Raw genomic sequence first — 15,073 nt, 5'->3', positions numbered from 1 at the left:
ATGATCTCTGTGACGTGTGAAAGATTTTTTAGGAGATTTACTGCCTTAAGTTGGAAGCTATTTCTGCTTCAGGGCAACTTATATTATGGGGAAGAAGGAAATGGGAATATGGAAATTATATGGGCATTATGCATCAACATTAGACTTTTTATACATCCAATAAAAATATTCAATTTCCGTGTTGATTTTTGGGCTAGAGACACGGTAATTGTGAGAAAAGGTGGCTTTTGGCAGGATGTTTTGTATGGCTTTACCTGCTGCAAGTCCTCCTTTGGCTTTTTAGATACATTTATGTACTGTGATCCTAATGCTAGGGACAAGGATATTTTTGTTACACTGTAATGAGTGAAGCCTTATTTTTTATAACTATGAATTAAAATACTATCATTTTTACTTTGAATTTGTTAATACTTGCCCCAAGAATTGTAGCTATTTACTGTCTAAATGTAATGGAAACATTATATAAGCCTTAGAAGCACATTGATTTTTCTTGGGGAGTGCAAAATTTTTAGTCTCTGGTTCTATTCAGTTGTAGTATAAAAAGGCCATCAGCAAATGAGAAAAATGCAAAATCTGGTATGCCCAAAAATTTAGGAGTTTCACATGTAAAAGCCATTTGAGTGAATGATTTTTGCACGGTGAACTTAAACATTTTGCTTCACATCAGCAGATGACTCCCTAAAAATAACTGCCATGGCATTTCCTGAAGTTCTTTGGATTTTTCAAAGGAAAACACCCATGTGTTCAACACTTTTTAATGCCGCAGTTGCTGTGAGCAACATTTGCAAATTTTCAAAAAAATTCCGGCTTTGCTTTTGGTGACTCTTTCTCGATGGCTTTAAATGTTAATAACAATGGAACAATTCTTTTATGCTTTATGCTGTTTTTTGTACAAAATTATTTAAGTTTTATTAACTTTCAGCTAATTATTATCCATAATAATGTTTTTATAGACAATTTTCATAAGTTTTCTATTATCTCAATAATAGCCTGTCAATTATTGCATAAAATTATGCTATTATGTTTGAAACTCAAGGGGTTGGACATTGATTTTAACATCATAGATTATAGAACAACAGATATGCCTATGATTACATTGTGGATTTGAATGCACTGTAATTTTTCACATCATCTTGTTCCTCAAAAGATCTTGGAAATTCTAACTGGCTTAAGTACTTGGCCAAATAGAGAAGATATCCAAGCTTGCAATTACTGAACTAACTGAATTTTTTTAAAGTTTAGTACGATGAGTATATTTTTTGTGACTTTTACTTCGGCGATTTACACAGTAGTGCTCTAAGAATGCTTGCAAACCTGCCAGGCCCAAGAGTGGGAATAGGGATTTCTATGGAAAAAGATCGATTGGTGACAAATCTTAAATATACCATTTAATGGATCATATTTCTTTCTCTACAATCATAGCTTTTTAGTTGATGACAATATTGTATTTTTCCTGAACTGTTAATTTTAACATCTGCTGCCATAAAATTATCAGTCATTTCCATTCATTGTTAATATTTCCAAGTAATTGTGTAAATAATTTAATAAATTATTAGGAAAAAATTGAAAAACAAATTATTTTGGGTGTTTTTTTATTTTGCAGCATAATCTGTTTTTAGTTGGAAACACTTTCCTCAATGGTTCTCCAACTTTTTTAAGAAGTTCAAATAGTAAGATTTTGAATGGTCCTCAAAATAGGCATCTTTGTTAGCAATGACCTCCTTTCTGGTGTGAATAGTTTTCCGCTGAGCCAGTTTTCAAATTTGGAAATAAAGACAAGTCACTGGGGGCTAACCAAATCTTGTGAATATGTTGGATATTGTAGGAATATGAACTTCAATTCTAAAATTTTTGGATCCATGTTTAGGGTATTCATGTTTCATCCACAGTTATGTATTTATGCAGAAACTTGTCAGGTTTACTGTGGAAAAGCATCAAATCAGCCTCTGAATTGACCACACGATTCCATTCATTTTCCACTGAGCACAAACGTGGCACCCATCTTCCCGAGATTTTTTCACACCAATTGTTTTTTGCAAAATTGAAAACACTATAACTTGTGATGTACCTTTTGCCTCAATTACTCTGCAAAGTATGATATGTTGATTGCTCAAAACCTTTTTTGGGTTTTTGTCAATCAATTCAGATGAAATTACTTCCGCTGGAAAGAATGTCCTTAATGATGATTGTCATTTTTGGATGCACGGCCATGATTAAACTAATTTACCCAAAGGTTAACAGTTGCAAACCAGGAAACAGATGTGCCATGAACTTCATTCAGCTAGGCTTTTTAATCTCTTTCGGAGTTATGTCTCTTTAATTGATGTGTTTAATCACCGCATGAAACATTTTTTTTTTCATTTTTCTTAATAAACATTTTTGCATAAATTGACTATGAAAGTGAAATGATATGATGCATTTAGCTGAAAATTCAACAGCAATCTAGTGAGGGATGAGGCTTACTAAAAGCCAACCTTATTGGGTATTTGAGCACCATCTCTTGGATTTTCCAAGGATTTGTTGAATGACCCTCGTAATATCTTTGCAAGGTGGTGACATGGCACTACCCTAATAATATCTTGTGACTATTTTTGTACTTAGTGCTTTGTCATGTACTTTGGCAAGGAGAAGAAATTCAATGCTAAATTAATTCTAGGATCTAATTATGAGCATTAAGTAAATAATAGTGATGTGCCTGTTGCAAACTTCACCATTCTATTGTGTGATGCACAAGTAAATGTAAAGCTCATGTAAAATTACTCACTGAGAAATTTTGTTTTTAATGAGAAATTCTTTGAAAGTGTTTTTAATGTTGCAAATAATGTGTTAACACAAAGCTAGTTAATTCATACTTCAGCCTTACCTGGGCTTTCTTGCCCCAGAGTCAGCTTTATTAAAATGGTGCAAATGACAAGGGTGTAAATAGCTATTGAGCAGTGCAATGAAATATTTGGAGTACTTGCCTTTGGCTGTCACTCCCCGAGCTACATGATTCAATAATGCTTGAATGTTGTTTCCATCCATGCATGTTTTTAATGAACCCTTTAATGTTTTTGTAAATTAGAGATGATGTAAATCATAGGGATTAAGTGTTTTTAATCCCATAACCATCACAAAACAAATGACAGTTGTGGTGTAATGGGTTTAAAATGTTGCAAGATTCTGTTATTCAATGAGGAATGGATTGGAAGGGGCCAATCATTATGCAAAAGAAAAAATCTCTGCCAAATGTTGAAAACATATTCATTAAGATATAGATGTAGAGAAAAGGGATAGGAAAATATATAGGAGGAACACAAGGTTGTTGGGGAATATAAAAGTGTGCACTGTGTCAATACGTGCCCTTTTAAGGCTACCGAGGCAAAAGAAATTGAAGAATTTTTAGCAATCAGGAAAAAGTGTCCTTGCCCGGGACGCGAACCATGAACCCTTTTTGAACCAATACTCTGACCATTAAAGTACTAAGGAAGGTGTATATAATTGTCCCTGGAATCAATGGGTCTATATGCAAGCAAGTGTTCCTATTCTTTGTCCAAGAAATGGAACTGGAGCTATTTCACCCACTCCAGGATGAATGGATGGATACACAAGAAGAAAGTAGAACAAGGAAAGTAGTCATACAATATAATAACGAGTAGGTAAAGTGAATTTAAAGGAATGCGTAGCCAGAAGAAGTAAATGAGCTACGGTGTCCAAATACAAATTCAAACATGGAAACCCAGAAAATGGCAAAACCATATTTATATGCATTAAGGTATTTAAAAAGGGATAAAAACACACATAAAGGGTGAACAGATGGTTAGTGGGAAGATGAAAGTATTGTAGTTCCCTCCTGGAAAGTTTCTTCAATGGAACCGCGTATGACAGACCATTGAGTGACCTTTAAAATACCTATTTATTCTTATAAATAATGTATGAGTATAATTTAATGCCAGATTGATAAAATTGTGCTATATTTAACCTAAATCGTAGAAATTATATTTCTAATTGCAAAATTACTGATATGAATGTACTAATTTTTTTTCTCTCTTGATATAATATTTAATAAAATTTACATTATTCCTTTGAAAACAATATTGTTGAAATAATTTTCACTTGGCTGAAAACAACACTTGAATTCATTTCTGTGAAAAATAAATAGCACCATATTTATGGTTTCAAAACTAACACCATGTTGCCCTATCTTAACCTGGCTTTACAGGATTGATTGATTATCTTCATGAGTTGGACATATTTTTATCATTAACTATTGCCCTAAAATCAATTAAAATGGTATTATTGGAAAGAAAATTCAATTTCTACCAATTGTTGTGGAAAGTATATTGTCATATCTCTGAAAATTAAAAGGATATGAATGAGATATTATTCTTGATTGAAGTAATTTTGGATAATTTCAGTTTCTATTTCATAAGATTTGGTTCATACCCATAAGAGGACAATATTTAGTTGAAGATTAATGTACCTAATGGCATAAAAATATGAACCTATAATCTTGCTTTTTATGGAAACAACAGGTTATATTTTTGTAGCTAACAGATGTTTTGGTTCATCTTTTGCATTATCATAACTGAATGTTATGATGATGAGAATGAGTATAGCTCATCCCTAGAACAACTCAAATAAAGGACTAGTATTTTCAATTATTATTATCTATGAATTTTACTTGGTGAGTGAAATGAAAGATCATTTCTATTTTCACTGAAGAGAAAATAAATTTTGGAACTTTTGGAATTCTGGAATCAAGAAAGAAATTATTAACCACTTCGAACATTATTTTTTCATCATGAAATTGAATCTATTCAGTGATATTTTGCATAATAAAATGAGTGTATATTACATGTTGTATAATCTTATCAGGAGTTAAAACTATTATTTCTCTTCCACTTCACCCAATGAATAGTTTGAATTAATATTTTCATGTTATTAGGTCTAAAACTCACTGGACAGGCATAGAAAACATGTTTTTATTACATTATATGTCTTTCACACTCTAATGTATTCTATTGTAAGTTTCTATCTTAACACCTCATAATGTTAAAAGATCTTTTGGAAATATTTTCTTCGCTAGGAAAATCAGATTTTGCATATGTGAACGTAAAGATTGAATTGTGGGCTGTCCATCCTTTCTAGACATTTTTGTCCAGACATTTTAAATTTGTTAAATCCCTTTCTGTAGAAGCTTCCAGTTCTGTTTCCTTGAATTGTGAACTCATATTCACTTGTCCCAGATTGATAACTCCTCACATTTTTAATCTTTGAAGTGTTAACTTCCAAGTTTTCCTATTGTTTTAAAAATGAGTTCAATAAGTGTATTTTATAAGGTAAAAATATGAACTCATTTTCTATTACTTAGTACAGAGAGTTACACATTTGTCTTTAGAACCTTGTGAAAAACTATTTCCTTTGCCAACATTTTCCTGGGTAAAATGAATAGGTTATAACCAAAAGCTTTTTATGAAAGAGTAAATTTTATTGATCTGAAGCTTCATATTGTGAAATTGCCAAGAAAAAAATTCCTTTGCTGTGACCTTACTTACTGCATAATTATTAAAACATGTTTAATAGCAACTGTAGAAACATGACAGGAAATTTCAATATTTGTCCTAGCACTTAGAAATTAATATTGGTGGCAAATTTAGATAAATTCTTGGATTTAATTAATTTTATATTTTTCAAATAGGGATCAATGGAAAAGCTATGTGCCTCCATATCATCCTGTCTTCATGGATGGATGGTCACCTGAGCATCCTGTGACTGATGACCGAGATCATAATGCTGTGGCATTAGGTAGTGCTGTTGCCACGGAAGCTAAAAGAACTCGAGGGGACGAAATCCGAGCTGCTCAACATGAAGTGAGTTCATATTGCCTTTTTGGATTTGATATGTTTCCTACACAGTGGGTGGAAATGTACCCTGCATAACATATTCTTCTCTGGCTCACAGGCAGAGTTACGGGAGCAGCAGTATCAGAGGGAAAGGGAACGAGAAGACTCACACTACAGCAGTGATTATTTTGATTATGATCGCCAAGAGCTTTCCCCATCTGAGCAAAATCGTTTTGCATTTGAGAACAGGAACTATGGGTCTCGACATGAGCGATACAATCGAGAAGACAGGTGGAGCTTTTTGGAAATTTTTTCATTCCTTAGAAAATTTATTAATATTTCATGGGCATGTTTTTCACAACTGTATTTCTTGCAATTAGGGAGAGATCCCAGACGCCCCCTTCTGAACGAGAATTTCCTGGGAGGGACGTGAGCTCAAGGAGTGACATTTCTGCCGACTCAATTGAGAAGAATGGTGGTCCAGGTGACCAGCAGCTTCGCTTTGAAAGGGCACAACATCATTGGCTTGATGAATTAAGGTCTCATGGAGCAAAAATTGTACAAGTAACATATCCTAGAACTGCCAACAATGATAAAGAGCTGACAGTGATTCGTGGCGAATATCTTGAAGTAAGTACTTTATAATTAGTTGCGAATGTAGTTAGTGTTGATTTGAAGTACTAAAATCCAATTAAAATAGGCCCATCTACAATTGGTAATGAGATTTTACCTATATTTTGTGTTCATTAATGTATATTTGAGGTTTTTATGGCATTAATAGGAAATAAGAGAAAGGTATGCCACAAAATAATTTATTGTTTTGGTATACAATTAAAATACAAACAATTAATACCACAAAACAATTTATTGTTTTTTGGTATAAATTGCTTTAGGTAAATTTTGTGGTATAAATATAGCTTTGTCTATTTAAGAAATTGAGTACTATGTATTTTCTAGTGTTGTAAATTCTGATGTAGATTTGAATGTTCACTTCGAAATATAGTTGGACTCCAGTTGTTCTAGTTGTAGCACATATCCCATGAACTGATGGGACTATTTTGTATTTATTATGCAAATACTGTAGTATTATTCAACTTTAGTTGATTGGCTATTGTGAATTAGTGGTCCAGCAGGACAATGCTCTTTCTCACAATATTACTTTTACTTGTTCACAAATTGAAAATATTACCCTAAGAAAATTGATTTTACTAGATGCATTATGGAAAAGTTTTATGAGAAATTAAGGAAAGATTTTCCTTTTTGGCTGTTGTGGCCACTTTTGAAATATGCATGATATATTTTGGGTTCATCAGAGGAGGCATCATTAAAAAAATTAAAAAATTAGAAGCTCTATCAACTTATTAATCGTAGAATCCCCGAAATTTCTCTTCACTACTGCATAAGTTATTTTCACTGGGGTTGTCACTTTCCTCATTCACAATACCATCTTCTCTTCCACATAGCCCATTACTAATTTCATATTCTTAAAAAAACATGATATTCTTCCTTTTAACCTTCTGTCTGTACTTTTTCAGCCTAGAGACACTAGACTGAACCTAGAAATTGATGGCCATTTCATTCTTCCTGTTGGTGCGATATCATGAATCGGTGCTTTTATGATATGTCTTTCGCATGCAAGAGAAAAATTTTTGGCTATTCTAGATCTGGTAGATATGCAAAGACCATTTCTCTTCATGAATCTCTGGCATCGTGACACTGTCCCAGAAAAAGCAGCAATACCTCTTTCTAATTTTCTTGCTTCAATTAAAATAATTTTTTAAATAACTAATCCTGTTCATTCTGTGATGCATACAGTCCTTAAAATGTTCCTCAAGCTTTCAGCATTTAGGAGCACATGAGCAAAGTTTTTTACTCATATTTGCATATACCAAATTCACCGTGTTTCCTCTGTTCTCATATCATCTTCTCAGTTGGAATTGGGCAAAGTGGGCCTTTCGGCTGCCTTGTGTCCATGTTTTGAAGTGTAATTTATGAAGTCCAGTTTAAATACCATAATTGATGACAATAATCTCTCTAAAGATCACATTACGTTATTGTCATTTTAGTTTTTTATGCAATGCTTAGTTTCTTTTATTCTTATCGAACATTGTATTAAAAGCAATCATTGTTTATGCCTTCACGACACACTCATATTATTAAAGATTGAATGTATGTAGACTCAAGTTTATCTGAAGAGATACAAATAAGTATTAGGGGTGATATCCTCATCAGTGCATATGAGTTTCGCAGCAGCATCACATGTAAGATGTAACTAAATGCACTACATATAAAATAAAAAGAGACGTTTCAGGCGTGATATGGTGGAATATCATGATTAATTAAAAATAGCAATTTTCCACAAAAATAAAATTTAATGCGACCGGTTTCAATGTTACTGATGATGATGTAGTAACATTGAAACCGGTCGCATTAAATTTTATTTTTGTGGAAAATTGCTATTTTTAATTAATTAAATAAATGCACTACATTGTATACATTTATGATTTATTTGGGAATTTTTTAGGAAGTACTTTCAAGGAAATATTAAAATTCTATTCCTTACTTTTGGCTCGAAACAGTGTTATAATCAACATTTGAAATAAAGGCAGCCATTTTCTATGCCTGATGCAGAAAAGAAATGCTTAGTATAATTTTTTGGCAAATTGGCTGGTGTCTTATAGGTTGAAGTTTAACCCATTTACCTCCAGCCCCTAAGATGTGGGTTGGTTTTAGAGCTCAATTTTGAGTAAAAAAGTGCATGTTATGGGCCAGGAAATATAGTGTATACCGATATTTTGAAAGTCTGGGAATGGAATTTAGAAGTTTCCTGGGTTAAGGACAAAAATATATTCTTTATTTATTCATATAAAAAATGCCTATTGACACATTGTGTATTAAGTCAGTGTTTTTAATACATGTCAGATCATTTTTTGCAATCAGTTGAGTGTCCATTGCATCGAAAAATTGTCCTCCTTTCCAATCTCTCCCAACCCTTGTCCTTCTCATCTTCCACACTTTTTCAAAAGGCATCTCTTCCCTTCCGATTGCACTTGAACGATCACCCCTGATTGTAACCCCTAATTGAAATGTGACCTTACACCTAAAAAAACCTGAAAAAAACATAATATTTTAAATCCATCGCCCAGGAGACACCCAGTGATATAAAGTTCCAAGGGGTCTACTGGATAAAAAATTCTTATGTGAAGAAAAGTGGGCATAATGGGAATATAAAAACATGTTCACATGTGTGTGACTACATATATGTAGCATAATATATTACCAAATAAAGTTATATTATAGTTCATCAAGTTGATTTTCCATCACTCACATCTACAAAAATTTAAAATCGCCATAATCCTACTTCTCTCAAAGTCACTCGCTGTAATTCTAAATTGTTATCCTTGCCGTGGGGTAAGGATTCATATCCCTTATGTGGGGAAATTGCAAATGAGCATATTAAACTGTTCTAAATGGGATCATTAAGCCATCTCATTTCTTTAAATAGCTTATGCTATAATCAAAAGATAATATTATGTTGATATATTTTTTTGGTTGAGTACATAATAATATTAATTTTTGAAACATATATTTGCCTGCATTTATGAGACTTGATTGTAATGCAGTACTGAATGATCAGATTTTAGATGATAGCAGAAAATGGTGGAAAGCAAGAAATAGTCGTGGCCAAATTGCCCATGTACCACATACTATTGTGACACCTCATGCTGGAAATGAACAGACGGATATCTTCCATAACCAGTTGTATGCCCGAGGATTTGATAGACACTACCCCAACCAGGTGAGAATGATTGTATTGTAAGCTATTTATCATTCACCATTGGAATCAGAATTAGCGTTTGTGGGATCCTGTTTGAATGAGTTTTGTGATATAAAATTTAATTCAGTTGATTGCACTTGAAGCTGTATATAGGGTGGAATTAACAATGAAGACATACATAGTGTACTATGAACTGGGCATTTTCATTTGGTCAACATGCAAATATGCAACTTACTAAATCGTGTCTCATTCTGGGCTGCTGTTAGGATATGGGCCGTGAGAGCCACTCACCTGGGCATGAATTGGCACGACCAGCAGCACGCTCCCCGCCCATCCCACCAACTGCACCTGCTGAGTGGGTTCGTAAGGAGCGACTGGGCAAGAAAGGTGAATTCCGCTACTTCTAATGTGTGCTCTGTTGATGATGTTCTTTGTCTTGTTTGTAACTGTGTGTGTTTTCTGGAAGTCTCATTGCTCAGGGGCATTTTGTAATTGTCTTCATGGCAGCAACTACACTGCACAATTTAACTGGAGGGATTTGTTATTTTACCATATAGATCATATATTTTGTAACAAGGATCTACCCCTTTGTACTTAAAGTTTCACTGTCTGATTCATATTCTTGTTCATCAGGGAGTAATTGATAAGAGAATTTAAGGAATGATCCTGAATATTTTCATTATATTTTGATACAAATCCAGTGTATTTTAATGCTGTTTGTGATGTCTTTTTACTGCTAATATGCATAAATAACATGTACAAATGTATTTAAAAATTCATAGACTAGTTTGCCTTTATATGATCCTGAAGGTATACATTCCATTTAAAATATTTAAAGGTCATTATTTTATGTAATTATATTATTTCACTGTGAATTTTTATACTTAATGGGCATGATCAGTTGTGCTGTTACAATTGTATGTTCAGCTTGCATTATTTTAATAATGCGTACAACTTACCTAAACCTGCTCAATCAAAGTTGAGTTGCAGGAGGCCCATAGAAATGAATTATATTGGGAGGCTGGTATATACAGATATGAATATTGGAATAATTTGCAAGTGTGTTGGCAATGTCCATATTTTTATAATCAATTATAAACTCACAGATTGTATACACTTAAGGTAAAATTATTAACATAATTATCATATAACTTGAGTTCAATCTGAAAATATGCTATGAGTTTTGAATCTATTGTAATCCGTCCTTAATGCTATAAATGCCCTGAGCTGTCTAGCATCTATAAACAATACCATTATACCATTGCAATTATTTTTTTACCTTTTAGCCTATTTTATGGAACTGACATACAGGCACATCTTGCTTAGTGATTGCACACATGACATAAGATCTAAAGGAAATGCATTGATCATTAGGAAAATGATTTTGATGCTCTTTTATTAAATTTTTACTAATGAATTACCTATATTAAAATACACATCAGTGTGTAAAATTTTTTAGAAATGTATGAATCATTTTAATTGGGAACAGATGTGGAATAATCACTCATATAATGGCACCTGAACTAAACTAAAGAAACTAAATCCTATCTTAAGAGAGAGGTTTGCCTGTATTTCAAAATTTACAGGTAGTTTTTGGGGCTTTCATTCTAATTCCAGTCAGTTCATCCATTATTTCTTCTCCCTTTAATATGTTTGGTGTTGCAAATGCATCTGAAGTGCTTCTGTATGTGCTCCACAAATATTTTGGTGGAAAAACTAAAAACCTGTCACCTTTTTTATGCTTAACTTGGAAAGTAGCATACCAACCAATGTACTCCTACTTCTTTACATTTACTTTAAGGTTTACTTTCACGGAACTTGTGATGAAACTTTTTCTGTGGGAATGTACCTAATTAATTATTAATAATGTAGTGAATTTAACTTCCCAGAAGTATTTTGCCAACTATATCTAGAAAATGGTAATTACTTCAAGTTCTTTGTAATATGATTTGAAATTAACTGTGAATTCATGAGCTGTGAACTTATTCCATGCCTTTCTGCAATCTATCCATTCCAAAGGTGATGGATTTGTGCAGTGAATGAAGTTACAGTAAAGTGTACGTGAAGTTCAAGAAAGTTGGCAAAAACCAATGCACTAAAAGCTGTCCATCTGCAATTCCTTGATAGTGATTAAATCTATCATAATATGATGTTAATGTGTTGTCAATTTTATTGTCAGATGTCTAGTGACTATGGTCAAGGAAAGCATAGCATCATAAAGAGAATGCAATGTACTTAAAAGTGCATCACACATATTACATGCTCATTAAAATGCATGGAATTATATTCTTATTAATGTATTTTGCATTATTTTAGAATCAAATCTTCTAGTTCATATTCTGGAAAATAGTTTTTTTATAGCAGCATCATTGTGGTAACAATATGAGGAAAGCAAAGCAGAGAAATGAATATTTATACTTGGAAAACCATGAGATTATCAGATATTTTATAATGAAATGGGCAAATTTAGTGAGACCCTGCTTTAAAAAAGGAAGTGGACATAAGCAGTACATCTCTGCATACCGATATTAATCCATTTCATTGAGGCAGTCTTGAGGAAATATAAGGTAGCCCCGTAGCACATTTATTTTTGATAATATGCTCCAAGAAATATATTGCATCAAATATTCATTGATAAAATTAACTCTATATTGCACCTTTCACCTTCATTTTCACCTCACTGCAAGGAAAGGAAAACTGTGGTAAATTAATTAATATTAATTGCATACTTATTAATTTGTGGGCTGTGGTAGTCCAGGGGTAGAGCATTGTATTACTGACTTGAGGGCCTGGGTTCGATTTCTGGGCAAGCCTGAGGGCGCCTGCAGCTCCACCCAAGCTATGTAATTTGTCGGGTACCAGATCTTCCTGGGAAACAATAACCGGCGTAGGGAAAGGAACTGGTCCCCCTACCCTGATGTGTGAATTTCACATGCTATTGGGTGCTGCTGCATGCTACTGCATGAACTCTGCCATCGCCAACCAAACCAACCTTCGGGCTGATCACTGTGTTTGTTGTACCTATTAATTTGATTATATGAACAACACATCTAGACTTATTACAACTGCTTGGGTGTTCTCTCTTGTCATCCAACTCCTAAAATGCCAGCAAACTACCTGCCCAGTTGTTTGAGGTAAAACTTGCTTATAATTTCTCACATTTCTCATTAGGTACCATGAATAAGGTGATACAAAAGCTGGCATTTGTCAATATCTAATTAATTCAATGTAATCTAAGCACCCGTCTTTGCTAAAACACAAAAACATGCAGTCTCCTGCCTCAAGACAAATGATTATCAAACTGAAAATTAAATGATGTCTAATTTGTACCTCGGGCAGGAACAACTTTAACAACCATTAAGTACACATTTTTTTATCTGTTGGCAGGAGTTACGGTGCAAATTACCCTAATTTTTTTGGAGGGGTTTTGCCACATTCCCCGATTCAGATTTGGTGCTAACTTAGTATGAAAAAGCAGGGATAAGTAAAAAAAGAAATAGGAATTCAAGCCAGCAATGCTAATAAAAATTGAGGAAAAGGTGGGCCAAGAGATAAGTATGCAAGAATAATAAGGTGAGGCATGATAATGCTGTAGTGGAAAATAGTACAATGCCTTTCTTTTCCCTTTTATTCTTTCAGAAAGGCTACTAAGAGTGCCAAAAACTTATGTGCAAGTGGAGTAACCGGTGGTAGCAAAAGTGGGTTAGCCCTCTACTTTAATCACCAACTCTTTCCTTTTTGTTCAGTTCGTTGATTGAAGTCTCGTTATGTGGCAGGATGCTTAGAAAGGGGATTATTTCTGCACTTCTAATGCTTGGTTCTATCTCATAGTCATTCATGCATTTCTGCTTGCAGCAAGGCTTAAGCAAACTGCTTAATAGAATGAGCAATAGTATTACTCCTTGTATGAGTCTCACAATAGGTTTAAGAAAGGAAAGCTTTAATGACGACAGTATTCTATACCTACTACCTTGATCAAAAAGTTCCCGGAATAACCACCGTGTGGCGCTCCCATCGTTCCGATTTGAGTTTTGTTTTTTTTTGTTAAATTGGTACATCTGTTGTTGATATTCCCTTTAAATCTTAGTGTCATAACTTGACATTTGCAAAAGTTACGGTCGGTTTTCGGTATGTCCATCTGTGCTTCCTGCGATTTTTCCATTACTTCCTCTCGGCTGCTAAAACGCGTTCCCCGTAATGGTTTTTTAACTCGATTGAACAGAAAGAAGTCACAGGGAGCCAAATCAGGTGAATTCGGTGGCTGTTGGATGGTATTTGTTGCATTTTTCGTCAAAAAATTACGAATAATGATAGCACTGTGCGACGGTGCGTTATCTTGGTGCAAAATCCACGAGTTTTCTGCCCACATTTCTGGTCTCTTTCGGCGAATTGCTTCACGCAAACGTCTCATAACGCCCAAATAATACTCTTTGTTTACTGTCTGGCCTTCTGGCAAAAATTCATGATGCACTACACCGTTGTAATCCATGAAAACCGTCAGCATTGCCTTCTTTTTTGACTGAAAACGACGTGGTTTTTTTGGTCTCGGCTCATTTGGTGAACGCCATTCACTTGCCTGATGTCTGGATTGCGTGTCGTACTCATAAACCCACGTCTCGTCTCCAGTAATGATCCTTTTGATGAATGTGGGATCGGATTCAGCCTCGCAAATCATGTCTTTTGCGACGTCAACACGGTCTCTTTTTTGCATGAAATTGAGGTCTTTTGGCACCAACTTTGCTGCTACACGACGGAAACCCAAATCATTAACCACAATGTCTTGGGCGGATCCATAGGCAATGTTCAAGTCCTCCGCTATTTCTCTGATGGTTAATTTGCGGTTATTGACCAACATTTCTTTTACTTTATCAATTTTTTCACCGACTTTCGATGTCGATGGTCTGCCACTGCGTTCATCATCTTCGATTGACTCACGACCCTTCTGAACCGCTCGTGCCACTGGTAAACGACCGTTTTTTTTAGAGAATCGTTGCCGAAACACTTTTCCAACATTTCCAACGTCCGTGCGCCACTAAATCCGTTTTTTACGCAAAATTTAATACAAGTTCGTTGTTGCAAATTTAAATCCATTTCTGAAATTGTAAAAAATCGCCAACACACACAGAGATAGATGTACTCTTGGCTACGTAACTTTTGCAAATGTCAAGTTATGACACTAAGATTTAAAGGGAATATCAACAACAGATGTACCAATTTAACAAAAAAAACAGAACTCAAATCGGAACGATGGGAGCGCCACACGGTGGTTATTCCGGGAACTTTTTGATCAAGGTAGTACATTACATGTCATTTTTTAAGCACTGAGAGAGGATAGAGAAGGCAAACATGGTAGCATGAAATGCATGACATGACAATCGTACACAATTAAAACCATAATTTATAAATTAGACTAGGAGATGTTATACAAGAGTTGTTGCAATATAGTTATTTTTTGGCATTGAAATGAGGA

The 15,073-nt window shown here is 34.2% G+C and overlaps 1 protein-coding gene across 1 annotated transcript in view; it reads left to right on the top strand.

Annotated features, from left to right (window-relative positions):
* The window catches only part of aru (arouser), a 46,403-nt gene extending 32,631 nt beyond the window's left edge, over nt 1-13,772 (top strand). The window contains exons 11-15 of the mRNA XM_071582701.1: nt 5,681-5,852; nt 5,944-6,116; nt 6,206-6,455; nt 9,463-9,624; nt 9,870-13,772. Of these exons, the coding sequence (XP_071438802.1) occupies nt 5,681-5,852; nt 5,944-6,116; nt 6,206-6,455; nt 9,463-9,624; nt 9,870-10,010 (898 nt within the window). The 3' untranslated portion in view covers nt 10,011-13,772. The remainder of the gene's footprint in view (nt 1-5,680; nt 5,853-5,943; nt 6,117-6,205; nt 6,456-9,462; nt 9,625-9,869) is intronic.
* The last annotated feature ends 1,301 nt before the right edge of the window (nt 13,773-15,073 follow it).

Source organism: Hetaerina americana, unplaced genomic scaffold (assembly GCF_022747635.1).
Source record: "Hetaerina americana unplaced genomic scaffold, ioHetAmer1.1.p SCAF_12, whole genome shotgun sequence".
Lineage (NCBI taxonomy): Eukaryota > Metazoa > Arthropoda > Insecta > Odonata > Calopterygidae > Hetaerina > Hetaerina americana.
Note: the sequence above shows the minus strand (reverse complement) of the source record. Positions and strands in the feature narration are given on the sequence as shown.